This window comes from Plecotus auritus (genome assembly GCF_963455305.1).
Source record: "Plecotus auritus genome assembly, chromosome: 6".
Lineage (NCBI taxonomy): Eukaryota > Metazoa > Chordata > Mammalia > Chiroptera > Vespertilionidae > Plecotus > Plecotus auritus.
Window position 1 is genome coordinate 100,121,536 of NC_137773.1, and position 23,896 is coordinate 100,145,431.

At 47.5% G+C, this 23,896-nt stretch overlaps 2 protein-coding genes across 5 annotated transcripts in view; one reads left to right on the forward strand and one right to left on the reverse strand.

Moving 5' to 3' along the window:
• Positions 1-977: 977 nt before the first annotated feature.
• DOK2 (docking protein 2) lies at positions 978-10,453 on the reverse strand. Of its 3 annotated transcripts, XM_080673390.1 has the most exons (6): positions 5,240-5,408; positions 3,905-4,186; positions 3,614-3,701; positions 2,627-2,811; positions 1,436-2,100; positions 980-1,289 (listed from the first exon to the last, which is right to left on the reverse strand). In XM_080673390.1, exons 1-5 carry the CDS (start codon positions 5,300-5,302, stop codon positions 1,438-1,440), a joined length of 1,281 nt encoding a protein of 426 aa, XP_080529516.1. In that variant the 5' UTR covers positions 5,303-5,408; the 3' UTR covers positions 980-1,289; positions 1,436-1,437. The 3 variants fall into 3 exon arrangements, with proteins under 3 accessions (XP_080529517.1, XP_080529515.1, XP_080529516.1); XM_080673391.1 differs by lacking the exon at positions 5,240-5,408 and adding an exon at positions 10,406-10,453 and having other exon boundaries at positions 978-2,100; XM_080673389.1 differs by having other exon boundaries at positions 978-2,100; positions 5,240-5,411.
• Positions 10,454-10,708: 255 nt separating this feature from the next.
• The window catches only part of XPO7 (exportin 7), a 96,822-nt gene continuing 83,634 nt past the window's right edge, over positions 10,709-23,896 (forward strand). For both annotated transcript variants that reach the window (XM_080674230.1, XM_080674231.1), the window contains exon 1: positions 10,709-10,806. In XM_080674230.1, the coding sequence (XP_080530356.1) occupies positions 10,789-10,806 (18 nt within the window). In that variant the 5' untranslated portion in view covers positions 10,709-10,788. The remainder of the gene's footprint in view (positions 10,807-23,896) is intronic.

The window sequence follows — 23,896 nt, forward strand, 5'->3', positions numbered from 1 at the left end:
TCCATTTCCACGGGGTTTTTGCCCCAGTATGCAGCTCTTATGGGACTCTACTCAGAAGCCTTGTCGTTCCTCCCTCCCTGTAATCATGTACAAAGTCCTCCACCACATGGCTGGGGCCCCCTTCCCAACCAGAGTGCCGCACACTCCCTCCATATGAATGGAGAGCGCTTTACTGAATCTGTCCGCACCTTCCCCGACCTTCACTCATGCCGGCTTTTCTACCCAGGATGCTCTCTTCTTCACATCCTTAATCTTCATCAAGTCCCTCCTGCCTTGAAGGTCCACCTCGAATGCCACCTTCCATAGGGAGCCCTTTCTTGGTCCCCCAATGAACCCAGAGGTATCTCCTCTGACCCCAAGGCCCTGAGTCACCCTCTCATGACAGACATCCATGTCCTTGTCGCCACCCCCTCTGGCCTGTCAGCCTCTCAAGACCAGGGCAGTCTGGGGCCTACAAACAGTGCTCCCTGATGCTGGCTGGCTGGCTGGCAGCAGAACTGTACCGGCCTGCCTTGCCATGAAAGCAGGTTTTAATGAAGAGAGTGCACGGGTCCCAACCTGTGGACGAGTGGGACACAGGCCTGTGGAGAATGACAGGGCAGGAAGCCTATGTGGTAGAACCCCCTCCTGTTACAAAGAGAGCAAGACTCTACCAGGGTGAGGGGTGGATTGGGTTCCACTCCTTTCTCATCCAGGAGAGGCTCAAAACTACCAACTCGTTCCAGTCCTCCAGTCTAGCTCTTCACACAGACACCCACTCCCCACTTTTTCTGATGATTGGCCCTACACCAGCAAAGGGTTAGAGATGCTTGGACATCTCTCCCGGGTTGGCCTGACTTCTGCAGATCCCGACTCAGAGGCTTGGGACCAGAGAGGACATTGCCGCTGGGAGAGGGGTATGAATCGCCAATAGCAGTGCTCCTTCCCCAGGAGGCTGTGGCTGTCCCGTCCCCGCCCCACAGCACTCATCACACAAAAACACCTCAGAAATGTTTAATGCCACAGAGAAGTCCAACGCCTGCAGAGAGCTGCAGCGCCCCCTGCGAGCCTGGAGGCCTGCGCAAGCCCCAGGAGGGAGCAACTTGCTGACACCCTTTTATCTTCTGTCCTAAATGCCTGAGATTGATCCCCTTAGACCCGGACAAGAACAAGAGGAAGTGGGAAAGGGTAGGAGGAGGGTGGGTCTCTTCAGGGCATTCTTCCTGCTTCGGGATCATGACTCATGCAGCAGACCCAGCAGACCCTGGAGGGACGAGTCCTCGGGTTGTGCGAGGAGCGGAAGGAGGCTCCTGGGACGAGGTGGGCAGGAGGAGTCAGCAGCAGCTAGAAGGGAGGCCTGCCTTCCCCCTCCCACTCCTTCTCATCAGCCTCCAACCCTTTCCTGGTAGGCCCGCCTCAATGCTGGCATTCAATGGGGTCCAGACTCTCTACCCACCATCACTTGGGGCCTTTCTTCAGTATGACATTGTCATACTCGGTTTCCTGCGGCAGGCCAGAAGCAGGAAAGTCCTGCCCCACGGGATAGCTGTGCTGGGGGCCGCTGGGGTCTCCGTCGGCTGTGGCCTGCCTCCTCCAGGCCTCCCCCCGGGGTTCCTGTGGGCTGTCATACAGGGACAGGACTGCCACACCCTCAGGCTCATCATATATGTGGTCGGATCTTGAAGGCCGGTGCTCCTCGATGCTGTCATACAGAGGGTCAACCCGGGGCTGGGGAGGGACCACCAGGATGCCCCGCAGGCTCTTCCCCAGGTTCCGGGCCACCGCATCAAAGGGCACTGCGTATTCCCCCTCCGGGCCGCGTGGCCGGGGGGTGGGCGCAGAGGCGCTGGGTGAAGGTGGTGGCAGTGAGTCGTGGGGCCGGGAGTATGGGCTCTCGGGCCGGGGCAGCACTGCTGGGGCTGGGGCTGGGGCTGGGGCTGGGGCTGGGGCTGGGGCTGGGGCTGGGGCTGGCTGGGTTTGCAGCCCAGTGGGGGGCACATTCTTCTGGGCAGAGATGGCCTCTTCCAGGGCCAAAAAGATCTCATTGCCCTGCCGGGTTTCAAACTCAAAGTTGCCCTCTCCAGAGATGCACCGCCGCCCTGCCTCGAAGGAAAAGGTTACCTGGGGAGAGGGGGGAGGGGGGAGGGGGCAAGGGGAAGGGGAGACAATTGGCTTGGCCACAGGTCAGGGCTGCTTCCCCTGGACCCAGCTCCGAGACTCAAACCCATCACGTCCAGCCTGCCCCATGGGGACTGGCCAAGCCTTCTCCCCAAGCTGCTTCTGCTCCCTTCCTCCATGTTTCTCCTTCAAACAAAGCCCTCTCTCTCCTCTCCCTTCATCCTCCCTCCTCCATCCAAGTGTGGAGCTGGGCACATACTTCACGCTCCGTAACGCCTGCCCCTCGGACTGCTCCCTCTCCCGGCCTCCTTTCCTGCTCCGCCACCTCCACCTTTTCTCTCCCCTTCTCACATCTATGCCTCCTCGTTGCTTCACTCTGCCTCCTCTGGTCCCTTCCCATCTCCTCCTTCAGGCCTTTCTCCTTTCCTTCCTCCTCTCACTCATCCTCACAGGGCCCTTTCGGCTCCCTGACAACCTCCCCCACCCTCCTCCTCCCCCTCCACACCTGCTGCAGCCCCCCCCCCCTCACCTTGTCGCGCCCAAAGCGCCGCAGGAACCTGTAGGGCCAATCGTACAAAAGGGCACGCGGCTCAGGGCCCCCCCACAGCTCCAGGGCACCCTTTCCAGTCCGGAGGGTGTAGGCCCCCCGGAGCCGGCACCTCTCACTGGCCTCCGTGGGTCTCATGGTCACAGCAAACTCCTTGCAGGGGGCCCCTGGGGAGGAGGGGAGAGAAGGCTGTTAAGGGGGACCGCTGCCTGCCTCAGCCTGCCCTGCTCTCAGTGAGCGGCCAGCGGTCATAGAAAAGTGGTGTTCACTCCCCATGACCTGCTCTGTGCCAGGTCACACTCCCCCAAATGCCAGGTACCACCCCCCACCCCAGCAGGCACTGTGCCCCAGCCACATGCACCCCAACCTCGTGCCCACATCCTTCCGACCTGTTGCCAGAGCCACAGCCTTGTCTTTTCTGTCTCATCTCTCCCCCCATCCCTACTGTCTCAACTGCAGGTGCACCTGGCCCTGCCCTCCCCGCTCTCAGCCTCCTCACCCACTGCCCATGCCACCGTGCCCTCTGCAAGGTGGAGACTGGATGCCCCATATCCTGTCCCTCCTGCCCACACCCACCCACCCAGAGGACCAGACTGATTGCAAGAGGCGGGAGCGGGGCCTTGTCAGCAGAAACCTCCCAAAGGACCCCTTCAAGCCTCAGAAAGCCTTTTTTATTCTCCAGAAGCTGCCCAGGTCCTAACAACAGAGGGTTCAAGAGCAGCAGCACCTTCCGTGAACCCCTCAGCTCTGCCCCCTTCCACCAGCAGGGCCTGGGCAAGAGGGAGTGAACCCAGGGTGAAGGGCTGGCAGTCTAGGCAGCCAGGCTCCTCCACCTTGGCCAGGCCCGGAAGCGATGCGGAGAGGCTGATAAGGGGCCTGGCCACGCTGGGGACAACCACAAGCAGGAAGACACGCCTACTGTCCCACACCTCCTCCCACCACGCCCTGGGAGAGCAGGCAGCCCCTCACCTGCGGTCGTGCTGCTGTACAGCTCATTCTCCTCCATGCAGGGCCCGCTGCCCTGCCCCTCCGGCCCCGGCAGCTCCTTCCGCTGGCCCTGGGGAGGAGGCCGGTCTCATCATGTCACCAAGCCCAAGCCCCACCTCTAGCCCAGGCTTTCTTTCAGGGCACACTCAACCTGCTGCCCTGTCTGCATTCTGGATTGGGGTCACCCACCAAGGACCTGCCCCCAACACCCTGGCCCTGGCTCTCACAACTCCTGCACACCCCTGGCCCTTTCTGCACCCCTGGACAGCTCACCGGGAAGGCTAGGAGGCAGATGGCCTGCATCCAGTGGCTACGCTCGGCAGTGGGGGCCGCCAGCAGGTACAGGCGCTCCCTGGTCTCCAGGAAGAAGGCGCTGGTGTCCCTGGGGCTGCTGGCCTCCCCGCTGGCCTCCGTCACCCGTAGACAGTCACTGAGGCGGATCACCCTCCGGGCAGCCTCTCCCCGGCGCGGCTTCTCTGGGCCCTCCTGGAGCTCCAGCCGGGCCAAGGCGCAGCCCGACTGTCCATAAAGCGCGGCCCCGAACCTGCGCCATTTCTGAACCCAGATGCGTGTCAGGGAGGTGCCAAGAGGGAGCCAACCAGAGATGGAGAGATGGTGACTGAAGGGAGTGGAGGATCCATGGGAAGGGGTTGGGGCAGCAACTTGGGGTGAGAAGTGAAGATCCCAGGAGACCCAAGGAGGCAAGCCGGCCTGAGGAATCGGAAGCATTGGAACTGAAGATCCACCGCAAGCAGCCAAGAAGACGCCGGAGAGGACAGCAGAGAGAGCCGGAGGCAGAAAAAGTACAGTGAAGGTGGACTTGGAGGCGGCCAGGCAGGCAGACCCAAGAGATCCACATGGAAGAGGGAAAGCTTGTGAGTTGCTGATGCCTGGGAGGGAGGGGGACAGCACCCGGGGCCCAGACTGCACACCAGCATCTCACTCTGTAGAAGAAGGCCTTATCTCCAGGAACTTCAGGCGACCCTCCGGAATCTTCCCACCTCACCTCTTAACAGGATGGACAGAAAGGGAGGGGAGAGGAGAGAAAGGAGGGGAGGGGAGAGGACAGGAGGGGAGAGGAGAGGAGAGGAAAGGGATACCCTGTGTGGGTCAGCTGAGGGAAGAGGACTTCCTCATTTAAGGCCAAAGAAGGAGAAGGAGGTTGGACACACTGGGGCTCTGCTCAAGCTAATACCAGCCAAACCTACCCCCGTGGGGCAAAGAAGGAAGGAACCACCACTGCAATCCTGAATGACCCCTCCGCTGTTTCTTCCATTCTCTTCCAAAGTGTCCCCGCAAGAAGCCACCCAGAGCAAGAGAGGCAAGAGAGGGAGCTAGAGCCTTCCTTACCCCACCCCCCACCCCCTGGGGGAGCAGCATCAGCAAAGAGCACAGTTTGGGGCCTGCTTGGGGAGGCGAGCAGCTGCTGAGGAAGGAGCTCTCCCAAGCCAAGCTCTGGGTCTAACGTGGTGATGGTACAGTCCCCCCCCACCCACCCCCCTGCCACCCTGAAAGAGTTTGGGGACATTGGGCGCACCCCTCTCCACCACAGGAATTTCTGGCAGCCCCCAGCCCCTCTGCCCAGCCCAGCCCGCCTCCTCCTCCTACCTTTCCAAAAGTCTGCTGCTGCTGAAGGTACAGGAAGCCCTGCTTCACCACCACGTCTTCCATCCTCCCACCATCACGGGCCCTGCCCTGCAGCTCGCGCCTTCCCCTCCTGCCCTCTTTCTCTCCTCTCTGCCCTGTGTGTTCCCCCTTCTCTCAAGTTCATTTCCTCTCTGCCTAGAGTTCTCTGCACTATTCTAGTCTGCTTGATGACGACAGGCTGATAAGCCCTGTGGTTTCTTGCTCTGTGTGTGTTTTTTCTTTTTGATGAGTGAGTTTCAAGCTCAAGCTTCCTGCATTTTCAGTCAGTGAGAGATAATTTCCACACAGCCAATTCCAGCTCTCTGGAGAGCAACAACTCGGGTCCAAAAGCTGGTGTGGGAAGTCACCAACGGAGAGTGGCTGACCCCTGGGAACAAAGAGACCCAGAAACCAACTCTGACAGTAAAGCCAACAGCAAAGGCCCCACATTCAAACTGGTGGTCTGCATGATAGGCTGGAAGAGAACCTAGAAATCAACCAGCCCAACCCCTAGTTTAAAAATGAGAGCCCTGGCCGGGTTGGTTCAGTGGATAGAGCATCAGCCCCACCAACTGAAGAGTCCCGGGTTCAATTGGGGTCTCTGGCTTGATCCCCAGCAGGGGGTGTGCAGGAGGCAGCCAATCAATGGTTCTCTCTCATCATTGATATTTCTATCTCCCTCTCCCTTCCTCCCTGAAATCAATAAAAATATATTTTTTAAAATAAATAAATAAATATGAGGACACAGGTTCAGGAAGATCTGAGGGACATGTTCAAGGCCACTAAACCAGAACCCAAGCCTCTCAACTCCATGAAGCCAAAGCCACACACACCACCAGCCCACCAGGCACATGACAGCTCATCACTTTCACACACGGCTGTTTCTCTCCACGGGAGCACTCCTCCCTGCCCCCGAGGACAACACACACTTACACCGCCTCCTTGAGGTTCCAGACATATGCACGTCCCCAAACACGCTACGCTCCCAGGGCACATCTAAACTGCTGGCGTTGCCATTTCTCCAGACTCTGTGAGCATTATAAAGACACCCGAGTTTCATCTCGAGATTATCATTTAAAGTTACAATAGCAATCTCTTACATTTAAAAAAAATTTACTTCACAGTTGCCAAAATTCCCAGAGACACACACTATTACCTGCCACACTGCCTAGCTCTGGAAGAAGGAAGGGCAAGTATGAACGCACCTGCTTGCAACTCTCCTCCTGAGGTCATGGGGCTGTGGGGGCAGAGGAGGAAGTTCTGGGGCTTCTGATATTTAATTCAACGGTCCTTTTACTGCTGTCCCCTAAGCGGCATCACACTCCATGCAAGAAGGTAGGTACATTTTTTTAGGGAAATCTAAGCTTCCCAGAGAATTTTTAACTCAGAGCCAGAAGGTTTTAAGAAGCAATCTGATAGAGGCATGATGCAGAAATGTTGGGGGAATGGGAGAATTAGACCAGCATTCTTGGGGTAACCCCATAATGGGGGCTATGTAACTGGGCCATTTCCTCTACCACCTGCAGTTCAATTGCCTTGGGAAGGAGAACAGAGCAGTGCACACCCCAGGCCTTCTGCTTACACGCGGTGTGCTTTATCAAAACAGTGTTAGCCCTAGCCGGTGGATAGAGTGTCAGTGGATAGAGCATCAGCCCATGGACTGAAGGTCCCAGGTTCGATTCCCATCAAGGGTACATACCTTGGTTGCAGGTTCGATCCCCAGCCCCAGTTCAGGGCTCATGCAGGAAGCAACCAATCGATGTGTCTCTCTCACATCCACAGTTCTCTCTCTGTCTCTCCCCCTCCTTTCCACTCTCTCTAAAAATCAATGGAAAAATATCCTCAGGTAAGGATTAAAAATAAATAAAACAACTTTAAAAGATGGCTGTTATGAGCTCTTGGAGCAGAGGACTGAGTCACATAAAGCTCACGGCACTCAGGCCTGCTGCCTGGTCTCGAACAGGTTGACCCAGAGACCAGAGGAGAACCAAGGATGCTGGTGTGGGGAAAGGTCCTGGGACGTCTCTCCAGTCCCTAAGGAGAGATATTACCTGAGAGCTGTGTGGTCATTGGCCAACATCAGCATCTCATACAGAGTGAGAAGGGCTTTTAGGGCCATCCCAGAGGCTGGCAGAGCAGTGCCTTTCAAACATATGTACAGATCTTGTTCAAAGTACATATTCTGATAAGGTGTGGAGTGAGACCTGAGATGCTGATGCTGCTGCTGAGTGGACCAGACCTCACCTTGAGTAGCAAGACAATAGATATTCCCCCCACCACCCTGATGCCTTCCCCTAAGGTAAACCGGACACTTTCCACTTGGAACCACAGGGGGGCACCCGAGCTCACCAGACGACTGGAAAGCTATTTAAACCGGGAGCCCTAGGTATTCCAGACACCCCCATGCCCTCCCTTGACGATGGCAGCTGGAGAAATTCGCTTCCTGGAGCTGTTGTCTGCAGAAGATAAGGCAGCAGGAGTGTCCTAAGAGAGACACCCTCAAGGCACTTCCCAGTGTCCTTGGCAGGACGGACCCTGCAGTAGAAGTACTAACCCCAGTACCTTCTGCCCAGCCACAGGTGAACCCAGGTACCAGTGACAAAAAGAGCAACCATTGTAAAGGGAAGGGTCCCAGTGTTTATCCAGAGGCACAGGTGAGGTTCGGGGTGCCCCTGGCTTCACTTTTTGCTTTATAGTCTAGGAAAGGACACCCCTTACCTCCTTGCCCCATTGGTTCCTGACTGGGGGGTGGGGGGTACTACTCTGTACAGACGTACTAAGGACACAACATAAACAGGACAGATAGAATCTTTGTTTTTATTGTGGTTACTTTTTAGTTGAGACCCTGACAATGAAAAGTGTAAATATATAAGTAAATAGTCTTGGACAGATAGTGACAATGTTATAAGTATGATAGTGATGGGATCAGAGGACAACTTTCAATAGAATGATGAGAAAAGCCTCTCTGAGCATATTTTTTCCCCACTGATTTTTAGAGAGAGTGGATGGGAGGGAGGGAGAGAGAAAGAGAAAGAGGGAGAAAGAGAAATATCGATGTGAGAGAGATGTTTCTGGCCCACAGGAAGCTATTACTTCTACCCCAGGATTGGTTGCCTCCACCATGTGCCCTGGCTGCACCCTGACCGGGGATTGAATCTGCAACCCAGGTACGTGTCCTTGACAGGGAACCTGCAACCCTTCGGTGCATGGGTTGATAATCTAACCAGTGAGCACACCGGCCAGGGCCCCATGTTCCGTTTCTATCTCTGAAACTCTCCTGTATGTGAGGTCTCTGACTCTCTCATGTATGTGGGGTTCGAATACATATGTATGTATTAAATTTGGTTATTTTCTCTTGCAAAAAAAAAAGTCAATGGCATGTGGGCAGCAGCCACTTAAAGATCTGAGAAAAAAATAGGCCCTGAAGCAGGAACACCTGTGTGTGAGATATCTTAAGAAGGCCTGAATGACCAGAGCATTGTGAACAAGAGGTGGCACAGTAGAGATGAGGTCAGATCACATGGCATCTTGGCCTACAGCCAAGATTTGGAATGTATTCTAAATGCACTGGGAGGCCACTTAAGGATTTTTAGGCAGGAGAGTAAATGATCTGATTTATGATTTTAAAAAAATGTCCTGCAGCTATATGGAAAGTGGCTTATCCAGAGATCAAGATAGGAAGCAGAGAAACTAGTTAGGAATCTATTCCCAGAGCCCAGGAGAAATGTGATGGGGGCCTAGACAAGGTGTTAGCTGTGGAGATGAGAGAAGTAGCCAGATTTGAGTACGTATTAGATAAATATTCAACAGGACTTCCAAGTGTGGGGACTGTTGAGACACTAGCCATCAAGGTAACTCCTGGGTTTTTAGTTTGAGCAACTGGGTGGATGGTGGTACCATTTACTGAGATGGGGAAGATAAGAGAAACAACTGTGCAGGAAGGGTATGGTGGGAGATGGATTTGGACCTGGCCCACCAGGAGCTGTTACTTCTACCCAGTCAGGCAGGTAGAGTATTGGGAGAGTCCTATTGAAACTTTGACTCCAAGAATATACCACTATAGCTGTGATGCCAAGGTCAGAAAGCATCTGTCCCACCACCCCTGCTCTCTACACTCAGGGAGTTTCCAACACTGTCAAGTTGCTGGAAAACGAACAAACTACATCTCAGGGGCAACAGTAAAAAAAAGCTCTGCGGGCATAATCTTATCTGAGTGAATCTAATTGGCAGAGCCTATCTTGCATATAGAACCATAGCGGCAAGGAAGTCTGGGTAATGTAGTTTTTAGCCCCACCCCCGGCAAACCAGGAAGACACACTAGGAGGAGGAGGAAGATTGAAATGAACGCTTTGCACCAACCAGTACACTCTATCCAAAACAGAAAGTGATATTCACTACCCTCATCGTTTCCATCGCACGTGGTAGCCCCCAGACGGTACGAACTCTCCAAACAACCAACACTCTCAGAATGCAGCTAAAATCTAATCCGGGGCCCTTGATTGGAAGCCAGAGTGGCATCCAATGGGAAACAGGAACCGGCATTATCTAACTTGATAATTCCTAGTGGGAAAGATTGGAATTGGCCTCAGCAGGCAGGGACTGACCTGATCTGACCCAGCAGGATGGCTTTCCCACTCGGACTGAGCCCAGAGGTCCTAAAAACCTCTTGATCTCCCTCCAACTCCACTTCCCAGTATCTGACCCCTCTCAGGAGGCAGCCTAGAGTATTGATTAAGGTAACTATCTACTTGGGAAGATTGGAACTGTGCCTTCTGCAGGTTTCTATCATCGCCACTATTTGGCGGCTATTTCCATGAATGTTTATGGAAGAGAAAAGGATAGAAATGAAAACAAGATCACTATTTGGGTTGTTGGTAAAACCCAGGATCAGAGAGCAATGGTCCTTGTCGACTGGAGCAGAAAGCTAGGAAGACGCAAACATAAACTCGGCCGCGGGCTTGGAAAGTCAGGAAGAACGCAGGCATCCTACGTGGGGTCATGAGCAGAGGGCGCAGAGGCAGACCCCTCGGGGATGCAGTGTCACAGGCGGGGACCAGGGCAAGACAAGAGGAAGCTCTGTTAGAGAGGAGTCCGCCAGGTGCGGGGGTCTGGGCGGGGACAGGTCCCGGCCTCTCCAAGGACTCTCACCGAGCTCAGGCAGCACCAGCTCCCGCTCCCGCTCCAGCGCCCGCCGGCCCGAGCGCGCGGCCCCTTTAAACCCATGTAAACAAAGCTTTGTTCCCGGCCCCCTCCCTCCGCGCGCCCCGGCCCGCACCGCCCCCCCAAACCCCCGCCCCCGACGGCTCCGGCCGCTGACGTTGCCCCCGCCTTTACGGCGTCCCAGCGGCGCTGCGCATTCTCCAACCACCGGCGGGCCACCGGGGCCTGCGCAGCCGGGCCGCGCTACGCCGCCAGCGTAGCGACGGGCCCCAGCGCGCAGGCGCAGCGGCGACGGCGGCGGCAGCGGCGGCGGCCCGGCCGAGGTGCGCGCTGGGGGGGAGGGGGCCGGAGAGGAGCATGAATGGAGCAAAATGGCGGATCATGTGCAGGTGAGAGGAGCGGCGGGGGAGGGGGCGGCCGCGCAGCGTGGGGAGAGGGCGCACGCGGCCCCCGCGGCTAGCCTGGCTGGGGGCTCCCTGGGCCCGCGCCGTCGCCGTCCGGGCCCCGAGGCGCCGCCCGGCCGGGCTCCGGGCCTTTCCCGCCTCCGGGCCGGGGGCCTCCTCCATCCCCTCCCACTCGGTCCCACGCCTTTGGCTCGGGGCTGGGGGTGCGGGAATCGGCGTCCTGGCGTGAACAGCCGATCGCGCTCCGCAGTCACTGTCTTCCCGCCGAGGGAGGCCTCCCGCTAGTCTTCGTCGCCCCCAGGACGGGGGACGGAGGGAGACCCCCTGCCGCCTCTGCCCTGCGGGACTTCCCCATCACACCCGCCGGCCCCAAACGAATAACAAAAAGAGAACCTCGCTCTCCCCAGTCTTTCCGCCGCCCTCCTCCTCTTGCCCCCCAATACAAGAGACCCCCTTCCGGCCTCCCTCCCACGGATGCGCCCTTCACTCCCACACTCCTAATCACACAGCTACAAGGCCGAGCTCCCCAGTGCTCCAAAATGGGTGCTTCGGGCAGGCCCGCCCTCCCTCCGGCGCCCCTGTCCACAGGGAGGGAGTTGAGTGCCCACACCTCCTGTGAAACGCAGGGTGGAGGGGGGTGTGTCAGTCTTGAGAGGTGCTATGTTGGGTGCAGAGGTTGCTGTGGAGGGTCTTGATCCGGTTCAAGAGCTGCCAGGGGCATGCTTTGGGCCCAGGCCACTCTCCACAGACAGGGCACAGGCCCTAGGAAAGGACAGCCCAGACCAGACCTGGAGGAGTTCAGGGTTATTTCTTGCAAACTCCGTAAAGTTTTTCCAATCTGTGCCTTAGATCTGGCATTTTTATGACAGTTATTGACACCAATCTATTATTAGAAACCTTCAGAGATTTTCTAGGTAACAAACCACCCAGGTTTTGTGTTTTGCGAAGTAGAGATTATAATCAATGTAGATTTATTGTGCATTTTATATAGAGTATTCCTCAAGTAAAAGGAATAGTCTTACTCTAATGTCATGTCTACAGGAAGCTAGAGTGGTGTGACTTATACCCGTGTCTTTGATTGGGAGAGAGGGACTAAATTTTCAGACCAATGATCAGTAGACTAAATCTTTGGAATCTGAGGGACTAGTTTTTAGACAGAGTTACATCAAAAACTGTACAGATGGGAGACCACAAGATTTGTGTTTTAAAGCCAGTGTCATGGCCTAATTAAGAAGTAGCAGAAAAACGATACAAAGTGATGGTAATAATGTGTAGAACTTTGAGTTTTATAGCAGCCATTTCTAAGAAGCATGAAAGATTTTATGTGATTTTTTTAAAAATTCTGCTATCCTGAAAGAGTAGATAAGCAAGAATTACTTCTGTCATTCTGAAGGAACAAGCGAAAGCACTGAGCTGATAGGAGATTTACTAAGGTAAGGCTGAGTGAACCAGAGGCCCTTGAATTTGGTACTGGTGCTCTTATCTACAGGAGGTGGGTGGGTGGGTGGGGGGTGGGAATGGTGTCCTTGAGCATTTCAGAACAGGCTTTGATTTAGCTAGCCTTTCTGGGTGAGACTGTCCAAAGGGGAATTCAGAGGAAGTCCGTGTACTTTTATGACTATACATCTGTAAAGAAGTATCTCTTAATGTGATCTCTCTCATATTTTGAACCAAAAAGGTTGTCGTTCCTCACCAGAGGAAAGTCAAGGCCCATCAAAGCAATCTTCCTAGTATTATTATTTTTTTAATTGATATTTAGAGAGAGAAACATCAATCTGTTGCCTCCCACACCCATCCCCAGGGGATCAAGCCTGAAACCTGGGTATGTGCCCTGACCGGGAATTGAACCCACCACCTTTAAGATTAAGGGATGGTGCTCCAACCAACTGAGGCACACCGGCTAGGGCCCAATTTTCCTAGCATTTTTGCCTCAAAGGAGGGTCTACCTTATTTTTAGTAACATGATGTTACTCTTCCACCCACCCCAAAATGAACTTAACTTTCAAAAGAAAGAGGAGTGTGCCAGTCAGTGTTTTATTGTACTTGGGTTGTTGTTGTTAATCCTCACCCGAGGATATTTTCTCCATTGATCTTTTTAAAGTGAGTGGAAAGGAGGGGGGAGACAAGAAAGAAATCTCAATGGGAGAGAGAAATGATTGGTTGCCTCCCACACACACCCCGACCAGGATAGGAATTGAGCCTTGCAACTGAGGTATGTGCCCTTGACCAGTGCTCTTGACCCAAACTGAACCCAAGACCCTTCCTTCAGTCCTCGGGCTGATGCTCTAACCACTGAGAAAACTGGCTAGGGCTTTATTTTACTTTTAAGAGCTGTAGTACATTACTCCCTAAATGAGTGATCCTTGTATCAATAGGATAAGTTCATGAGAGAATTTTTTTCTCTTTAAAGAAAATGGGGCATATTGCTTTTTTTTGTTAGATCACTACATTTTAGTATTGGATACTCACAGATTTTAACATGGTACTTTAGCGCTGTAGCAGAAAAGCTCAAGAAAAAGATAACACTTTCCCTGTTTGGGATGAGTAAACAAATGGAAGGACTAGAGACACATATGAAGTGCATTGAGAGAAACACTTTTCTCAAAACACTGTTCAAACAGTAATGAAAAGGTGTCAGTTACAAATTCAAGACAGTGATTATTTGCAAGTTTAATATATAGGACCAAATGGTTGAGTCATTATTATCTACTACTTTTCTGAACCACCAGGGTGAGCAGTTTCTTGGTTTTGGGTTTTATTTTTTTTAATTAACACTAAGCAAGTGTCATATGATTCTCAGGCTGAAGTCTTGAGCATCTCTTTGGATATGTGTTTTATGGAAGATTTAAGTATCACAAAACGTTAATAATGAAAAAGTAATATTTGATTTGTCTTCTAATTTTGTCAATGTCACAGTCAAACTTCTTTAGAGGAGTGGCTGTCAGCAACTCCTTATTGTAATTGGGGTTTTTTAATCCTTTTGTTTGTTTTTTGTTAATCCTCACCTGAGGATATTTTTCCATTGATTTTTAGAGGGAGTGGAAGGGAGGGGAGGGGGGAGAGAAACTTCAGTGTGAGAGAAACACACCTATTGCTTGCCTCCTGCATAGGGTTGCCTCTTGCACAAGCCTGACCTGGGCCAGGGATCCAACCTGCAACCCAAGTAGGTGCCCTTGACCAGGAATCAAACCCAAGACCCTATGGTATGTAGGCCAGCACTCTAACCACTGAGCAACACCAGCCAGGGTGCAATGTTTTGGTTTTGTTTTTTTAATATATTTTTATTGATTTCAGAGAGGAAGGGAGGAGAGAGATAAAAACATCAATGATGACAGAGAATCATTGATTGGCTGCCACCTGCATGCTCTACATTGGGGATTGAGCCCGAAACCCTGCATGTGCTATGACCAGGAATCAAACCGTAACCTCCTGGTTCATAGGTCGAGCTCAACCCCTGAGCCATGCCAGCTGGTCAGGGTACGGTTTTTTTATTCTTGGTTTTGGATCATATCTAACACCCACCTAGGAGACAGAAAGTATGGAGCACTGACTGTAAAAACAACAAACAAACTTCATTTGTATTTATCTTCATGAAACAAATGCCCCTCCTTCCTTTTTTTTTAAATTTATATATAAAGTTAGATGAAGGTAATGAGGATTCGATGCTTTGCTGGCTAGTTATTGCAAAAAGATGAAGATAACTCTTAGGATACAGTGGTAATGAAAAAGATTAAGAAGGATAAAAAAGCTTTAATAGTGCTAGCTGGTGATCAGGATCTTGAGGAAAAGGAAGAATGTATGGCATTATAATTATATATCAAGTACTTATTTAATATATATATTGTAATATAAATAATAATGTAAATGAAGGATAATTCTGGGGTTTTGTTGGGTTTATTTTGTTGTTATGCCAGGCCTTACACAGAATCTTAAAGTATTACTGGGCTCTGCATTATGACTATGTAATAACAGAAAATACTATTTTCAAATAATCATACTTTGTTTTAAATTTAATGTGAAGTAATTAAACATTGACCACCAGTGTAAACCTAGAGAGCCATGAAGAATCGTTACAACTGGCAGGTTAAAATTTAACAGAGTGCAAAAATTTAGCCTGATTGTAGCAAAATTGATTGTTGTTTTTTCAGATTATAAAAATATGCAAGGAAACGATAGCAGCTATGCTAGTCCATTTTGAGAAGGGGTTTCTGTACAACTTTTGAGAATTTTAAATTAGAAAAAAAAAATGGTAACTTTTGTGATTCCCACCACCACCAGTTAAACTAATACCATAATGCTCAATGTCTACAAGGCCCTTTGCTGTGTTGGGCGCTGCAGAGGGCTCAGAACTGAGAAAAGACAGGAGTCAGACTGCTGAAGCGTCAGTTCTGGTGCTGTCTTTGAGCAGGTTCAGAAGACAAACATATAAGAACTAATACAGTGATTTCAAAACATGCTACATTTGTGTTGTATGATTTTGGAATCGCTACATTCCCTCACTGAACCCATTACCTCTTCTGTGGATTTATACAAATAATATGCTCACATTTACTTGATAACTCTGACTTTAGTATATTTCCTCTTGTGAGAAAAGACTTTGGAAAAGTTAAGGGATGTATATTGCATGTGGTATCATTCAAACACTTAATGCAGTAAAACACAAAACATTATTCTAACAGAATCTCTAATTTAGATGGAGGTATGAGAAAGATGCATTGAGAAGCTCCCTGTTTTATATCTTACATAAAAATTAACTTCCATTGATCCAGAAATTAATGTTCAGAATAACCAGCTGTATTTTCATTTTTCTCTCTTGGGTTTTGAAAGCAACATTGCACCACAGCCTTTCAAGAAGCGAAAGTTGCCAATTTAAACTAATAAGCTACTGTCTTTGTAGGTACAACTACTAAGGCTACTTCAATATATGTTAAAAAGGATAGTGTTTACATCCTTTTTTAAATTTTTTTAACACCAAGCATATATTATCTCACAGATTTTCTGTCAGGAATCTGAGAGTGGCTTATCTTGAGGGTTCTAGTTCATGGTGTTTCATTTGTAGTCAGGCTCTCAGCTGGCGCTGCAATCAACCTCAAGGCTTGACAGGATGGAGAATCTGCTTTCAGGCTTACTCGTGCGGTCATTGGCAGGCCTCAGTTAACTTGCAGGCTTTTGGACTAAGGGCCTCAGTGCCTCACTGGCTGTTGCCCAGATGTTTCAGGTCTTCACCTTGAGGGCTTTAATTTTTAAGAACTTCTTTTTTGCATTACACATTGTTGTCTGCTTTGTATGGTAGCCTGTCTGCTACTGTTTTGTTTTGCTTTAATCTCTTATTAAACTATACCTTCAAATACAAAAATTTTAAGTGTTCAGCTTGATGAATTTTCACAAAGTGAACATTTTTTTTTAAAGTGCTGTTGTTTTTTAATTTCAAAGAGAGGAAAGGAGAGGAAGAGAGGGATAGGAACATCAGTGATGAGAATCATTGATCAGCTGCCTCCTGCACACCCCCTACTGGGGATCGAGCCCACAACCCGGGAATGTGCCCTGATCTACTGGTTCATGGCAATGCTCAACCATTGAGCCATACTGGCTGGGCTGAAAACTCTTTTATAACACATCCAAATCCACAATATTATCAGTGCCTCACAAGTCCCCCTCAACAACTAATTGTACACTCTCCTAAGGGTAACTATCCTGTCATTTGATTTTTAATATGCTAGAAGTCAAGCTGAGTAATGCTTGAACTTGAACATGAGAGCTTGAACTTCAAAGCCAGGGAAGAAGCAATATAGGGCAGTGATTCTCCAACTACCTGTATTGGGGAAGTTTGGCAGGGTGTTTGTTTAGAATGTGATGGAAGCTGTGTGCTCTCCAGGGAGGAAAAGTACCTACAAAAAAATTTGCTTACAGTTTCAGGCCATTCTTGGACTTTAGAACTAGAATTTAAAGATATACTCCTTTTTAGATAAAAATGCTCACTACATTATATTCAGAAACTGATTTACCGGTGTTTCTCTTTTGACCTATATGAAAGGCTAGTTGAGGGTCACAATATGTATTCCTGGATAGTTATATGTAGACTGATTTTTTTAAAATTTATCTTTATTGTTGAAAGTATTACATATGTCCCCTTTTATTTTCCCATTGACCCCCACCCCCCTCCACCCTGCACCTGTCCACGCCCCAGGCTGAATTTTTAAAAATTGAATTCTTGGGGATGATAAATAGTGACTATTAAGCATCTACCAATGTCCTGTTCTTGGTGTTAATGCTGACACACTGAAGGAAGTATAAGATGTGATGTCCTATTTTCAGGAGCTTTGCCTTTTAGTTGGGAAGATAATAATAAGCCTGGGTTATTGAGTTGTGGATTTACAATGAGATTATGGTTTTGTCAACATGTTCCCGAATGAGGAGACTATTACTCCCATTATTATCCCCCGCCCCCCATTCCAATACATCTGAGCTCCTGCCTCACATTTGTAGTGACTCACTATATCAGGGAATTCTCAGTGGAATGAGATTGGTACCCCAGAGGCATATCAAAATCTTGGGGAAAGGAGGGCAATTATAAAAAACTGGGTCCTATGTCCAGTATTTGCATCCCTGGCTCTTTACGCTTTGTACACATTCATGTATGTACACAAACACACACACACACACACACAGACAACACACCCTACCATAAATGGAAAGGATGTGTTTGAGAGAAGGCAGAGTTGGAAACTTCATTTATTGGACTTTTAGTTGTTCGCCACATTAATGCTCACAGCAACTCTAGAAGGCTGGTGTTACTGAGATAATAGTAATGAAATTTTCCTTGAAGTAGGCTGATGAAAGGACCTCGTGTCGCTGGAAGACTGGAGAACTGTTGGAAGATTTAGGTGATGACTGTGGTGGTGGTTATTGTAAAGTCCCTGGCTTGGGATTTGGTTGGGGGTAAGGGAAAGGGATATAACCAACATTTGTTGAGCACATGTTAGCCAGGCACCATGCTAAAACCCTTTAATATGTGTTATGCCATTTAATTGGATAATTCATTTAGTCTTTGAGCCTGGGTTAGGTGACCTGGTAAATACTTTATATTCCAAGATTCTGGTTGGGATTTCCAGTTGTTACCTTTAGCATTCTCCCAGATAAACCACTGTGTTCTCAATTCATATGTACCTTTTTGTAAATGTTTCTAAAATATTTATGTTCATACTAATATTTCTATTTCATCTGTTAAATATGCCTTCCTCTACCACATCTATAAGAATTGAAAGACTTTTCTTATGGAACAAGAAATTGACATTAGTCAGATATTGATGCTAGTATACTGAAAAATGATTCTCACTTAAAAATCCCAGGAAAACAGTCAAATCATTCCTTTACCTACCTCTGAAGACAACTAACTTCATGAAATATCCCTTGTGTTGCCTCAGGAAGTTGTGATCTTATAGCTCTGGTGGCCTTCTAATTTTTTAAATGTTCAAACTTGTGTTGGACACAAATGCTGATTTCATCTGTAATTTGTATGATAAATTACATTTAAAGTGTGTAGTCTCGGAAAGAATCAAGTTATGCTAGACATTTGCCCTAAAGTTGAAGTCAATTGCACAGTTAAAAGGGGTGTATTCAAGACTAAGAAAGGAAAAGCAGGGGGGGTTTTTTGTTTGTTTGTTTATTTGTTTTTTTTCGGATTTTTGTCCAATTCTATTTAGAATTGCTTGCAAAGTTTCAAAAGTATGTGTCGTAAATTTGGCAAATATAATTTCAAAGCTCAGTTTTTTAACCTTATTCATCTCCACTGACTCCTGAATTTTGGTGTGCTCTTTCTGTCTTCCAAAAAGACATTGCCTAAGTCATGCATGAAATTTAATTTGGCTATAGGAACCTGTAACATATAGTTTGCTCTGAAAAGAATCTGGGTCTCTGGCCGGGTGGCTCAGTTGGTTAGAGCATCCTCCCATACACCAAAAAGGTTGTGGGTTTGATTTCCGGTTAGGGTACATTTCCGGTTAGGTTGTGGGTTCAATCCCAGCTTTGAATCCCTGGTTGGGGCACAAATGGGAGGTGACCAATTGATTTTTCTCTCACATTGATGTTTCTCTCTCACACTGCCATGTCTTCCCCCCGCCCCTAAAAATTGATAAACATATCCTTGGGTGAGGTAAAAAAAAAAAAAAAAGAATCTGGGAAGCCAGATATGCATTTCATATATCTATTCTTGGTGAAAAAAACATTTTTCATTTCCATTTTTCCCAATGTATAGCCACAAATTATTTAGAATATTATTTGTTTTGTGTTAGTAGATTATTTTTTTATTTTTTTATCAGCGACCCTGAGGAATCCTGTAGGGTTTTATCAAAAACTAGTCTAGTGCATACCCAAGAATTGAGAGGGATAATTAAAACTTACTGGAAAATGGGACCTTGTTTTCTCTACTCTTAATATTTTGACCTCTTGTTCCACAGCTGAGCAAGTTTCATCAAGCCTTCATAAGACCTATAACAAAAAGCTATTAAACCTGAGCAGCAGGGTGTATTTAAAATAAGGACATTATCCCAAAGGTGTTACAAATGATAACTTGCTGTAATGTAAAGGATTATTTATTAACTAGAGGCCCAGTGCACAAAATTCATGCACAGGGAGAGGGTCCCCTCAGCCCAGCCTGCACCCTTTCCAATCTGGGACCCCTTGGGGGATGTTCAACTGCTGGCAGTCAAACATCCCTCTCACAATCCTGGACCGCTGGCTCCTAATTACTCACCTGCCTACCTGCCTGGTCGCCCCTAACTGCCCCCCCCTGCTGGCCTGGTCGCCCTAAACTGCCCCCCTCTGCCAGCTTGGTCACTCCTAACTGCCCCCCCCTGCCGGCCTGGTTGCCTCTCAGCGTCCCCCCACCCCCTCCGCCGGCCTGGTCGCCCCACGCAGCCTGCTTGTTCAGTCATTTGGTTGTCCCTCACTAACCCCTCTGCCGGCCTGGTCACCCCCACGCAGCCTGCTTGTTCAGTCATTCAGTCATCCCTCACTAACCCCCCTGCTGGCCTGATTGTTGGCAGCCATCTTGTGAGGGCGTGAGAGTTAATTTGCATATTACCTCTTTATTATATAGGATTCTTGGAATTCTACATTGTAGTCTAACTTAAAATCCATATTCCAAATACAGAGATCACAATGTTGTGAACAGGAAAGATTTCAGTCTACAGAATTCCTAGAGCCTGTCTATTCCAAGCTCTTTAATTTGATTTCTATCACTGTGTGCTAGAAGTCCCAGAGGCACACTTCACATCAGCAGTGAGTGTGTGAGACTTCAAATCAGCTTCTAGTTTATCCCTTCTTACCCAGCTCTTCACATTAAAAGTAAATTCATAGGGATTGTTGGGTAACTGATGCCAGCAGAGTTATCTTTGTGTGTACAGTAAACTGCATCTATTTAAAGCGTACAGTTAGACAGATATACACCTGTGACTCCTTCACAACTATCAAAATACAGAACATTTTCTCCTGACTACAGTCTGTCCCTCTCTCGGCCCCAGGCAACCCCAGTATGCTTTCTGTCACTGTAAATTAGTTTTCATTTCTTGAAGTTTTAGAAAATGGATTTACTGTGTATTCTTTTTTTTTTTAATATATTTTATTGATTTTTTACAGAGAGGAAGGAAGAGGGATAGAGAGTTAGAAACATCGATGAGAGAGAAACATAGATCAGCTGCCTCCTGCATACTCCCTCCTGGGGATGTGCCTGCAACCAAGGTATATGCCCTTGACCGGAATCGGAACTGGTACCCTTCAGTCCGCAGGCTGACGCTCTATCTACTGAGACAAACCGGTTAGGGCTACTGTGTATTCTTGTTTTTTACTACTTTTACTCAATGCAGTGATTTTGGGAATCATTCAGATCATTCAGTTTGTTGCATAGTATCAGTAGTTGGTTATTTTTTTATTGCTGAGTAGTAGTATTCCACTGTATGAATGTACCACATTTTATATATCTATTCACCCTTGGAGGATATTTGAAAGAATTCTAGTTTTTAGTCACTGAATAAAGGGGCTGTTAATATTCATATGCAAGTCTTTGGACATGAATTTTAACTTCTCTTAAGTAGAAGTAGAATGGCTGAGTTCTAGGGTATGTTTAACTTTTTAAAGAAACTCAATTTTCCAAAGTGATTGGACCATTTTACTTTTTCGCTAGCACTGTATGAGAGTTCTGGGTGCTCCATATCTTCACCAACCTTTGATATTGTCATTCTTGTGGGACCTAATTGTGGTTTTAGGTTGTACTTGTTTGATGACTAATAGTATTGAATATCTAAATGTGCTCTCTGAGAGAGGTTTGCAAACCAGGCTGGTGGTTTGGCTCCACAGTTGTTTTTGTATGGCCTGAGAACTAAGAATAGTTTTTATATTTTTAAGCTGTTGAAAAAAATCTAAAAGAGAGTAATATTTTATGATACATGATAATTATATGAAATTCTAAGTTCAGCGTTTGTAAATAAAAGTTTTATTGGAACACCGCCACACGAGTTCCTTTATAGATTGTCTGTGGCTACATTTGCTACAATGGCAGGATTGAATAGTTGCAGCAGGGACCTTTTGGCTTATTGGCCTACAAAGCCTAAAATGATTACTGTCTGACCCTTCACATAAAATGTTTGCAGATTCCTAGCTGTATGTCCCTTCATATATATTGCCTGGCTGTTGGGTGGGGAAGGGGCTAGCTCAGTAAGGTTCTAACTCAAGCCCAGTTTGACAGGAACCAGATCAGACTTGATATATTTTGTTGACTGTGGCATTCTGGGATCTCTACTGCACTGTTCAAAATGGTAACCATTAGCCACATGCTGCTATTCAAATTTAATTTAGATTAAGTTAAAAATTAAGTTCTTCAGTCACACCAACCACATTCAAGTGCTCAGTAGCAGCATGTGGCTAGTGACTACCATGTTGCACAGTGAAAATATAAATATTCCCATTATCGTGGAAATTTCTATTGGACAGTGCTACTCTAGAATAAGAAAAACTTGCCACTGAACCAAAGGGATTGGAAGCAGAAGTGGAACTTAGGCTCTGGAATTGCATTCCTGTGTGCCAATAAAATAAGCTAGATCCTCATTCTCCCAGAGGTGAATGCAAATGACTGTATTAAAGGATTTTAAGATTATTGACTGTTCACACCATGAGCCTGTGGTATGTTCTGTCTTCTTAGCCTGGTGAGTGAGAGGAAGTAGTGTTTTAAGGACTTAAAAAAATGTTCTAAATGTATTTTTCCCCACAGCATTTTGCAAAAACAACTTTTATAAAATTCCCATGTATTTGTAACCATTTTACAGATAAGATTGGACTATTGAGGAAGGTATTAAAACCATGAAATCACTTAAGTGCTAACTCTTGATACATTAGCAAGCCGAGTTCCCTTCAGCTACTAATTTTTAAATATTATTGCTCTTAAAGTTTTTCATAATGATAGCATTAGTTTTGAAAATAACCCAGAAATATTCTAGGTTAAAATGATTAAGATGGCCTATTTTAAAATTGAATTTAAATCTTCATGTCTCTGGAAACGGTTTTTGTGTGATTCTACTCTTAGGGGCAGGCATAATTGTTTCTAAATACATTTTGGTTAATGACAGACCCCATGTACGACAGTGAGATTATATCCTTCCTATAAGATTATAAATGGAGCTGAAAAATCCCTGTTGCTTAGTGACATCATAGCTATTGTACCTTCGTAGCACAGTGCATTATTCAGTTGTTTGTGGTGATGCCCTGGTATAAACAAACCTACTGCACTGCCAGTTCTATAGAAGTGTAGCATATACAATTATGTATGGTACATAATGATAAACATCTATGTTGCTGGTTTATGTATTTATTATACCATTTATCATAATTTTGAGTGTAAGGTTTTATAAAGAAAGGGTTTGCTATAAAACAGTATGGCATGTTACCCTGGCAGCAGCCTCGTACATCGATGTTTGCTGCATTTCTAGATTGCACCATTTTCTCTTGTACTTGATTTAATCTCATGTTGTTTTGTTTATCATGGCCCCTAAGTATACAAAATCCACTGCTAATGTTGCCAGTAAGAGGCCATGTACAATAATTGACTTGGAAACAAAATTAAAAGTGATTACAGACTATGAAGGTGGAAAATCAGTGATAGTTTTTGCTTACCAGTCAGGCATGTCCTATTCCACCACGATCTACAATCTTGAAGAACAAGAACAAAATGACAAAAGCTGTTAAAGGATCAGTTTCATTGAAGGCGATGGACTAACAAAAATTCGAGAAGGGTCTATGTCAGACATGGAGAAACTTCTAGTGACCTGGATTAAAGACCAGACATTAAAACATGTCCCTTTCAGCACCATGATGATCACGGCCAAAGCAAAAAGTTTGTTTGCAGTGTTGAAAGAAAAAGGTTGGACCCGACTACAGTGTTGAATTTACCACTAGCTCTGGGTGTTTTAAATGATTTAAGAGTTGTTATTCATTATATCATATGAAAGTAAGTGCTGAGTCTGTGGGTGCTGATGTGAAGGCAGGAGAAGAATTTTTTGAAACTTTGGATAAGCTGATAGTGGAGGAAAATTACTTGCTAAAGCAAATATTTAATATAGATGAAACTTCTTTATTTTAGAAATGGATGCCTGAAAGGACTCTTATCCATAAGGAGGCCAAGTCAATGACAGGTTTCAAGGTTTTAAGGACAGGATAACAGTCTTGCTTGTGGGCAGTGTTGCAGGTTACAAATTGTGATCTGGCACAGTGAGAACACCTTCAAGCTTATCAGTAAGTACAGGCAGCCATTGTACGACAGGAGCAGTAAGAAGTCATGGATGACCCAGTTCCTTTTCTAAGATGCTCTCCTGAATTGCTGTGCCAAGGAAATGGACAAATACAGTTTGGAGAATAACATACTTTTCAAGATTTTGCTTATCTATATATATATAAAAGCCTAAGCAACCCTTACAACCTGTTGCTATGATGCGCACTGACCACTAGGGAACAGATGCTCAAGGCAGGAGCTGCCCCCTGGTGGCCAGAAGCCGGGCTCATGGCTGGGAGCAGGTGCAGCGGGGCCAGG

Excerpts from the sequence above, each read along its gene's own strand:
- DOK2 (XM_080673389.1), bottom strand. The coding sequence starts at position 5,302 with ATGGAAGACGTGGTGGTGAAGCAGGGCTTCCTGTACCTTCAGCAGCAG. Across the intron at positions 3,702-3,904 it reads TCTGCCTCCTAGCCTTCCCG|GGCCAGCGGAAGGAGCTGCC; the intron begins GTGAGCTGTCCA and ends CCTCCTCCCCAG. Across the intron at positions 2,101-2,626 it reads GGCGCTTTGGGCGCGACAAG|GTAACCTTTTCCTTCGAGGC; the intron begins GTGAGGGGGGGG and ends CCCTCTCCCCAG.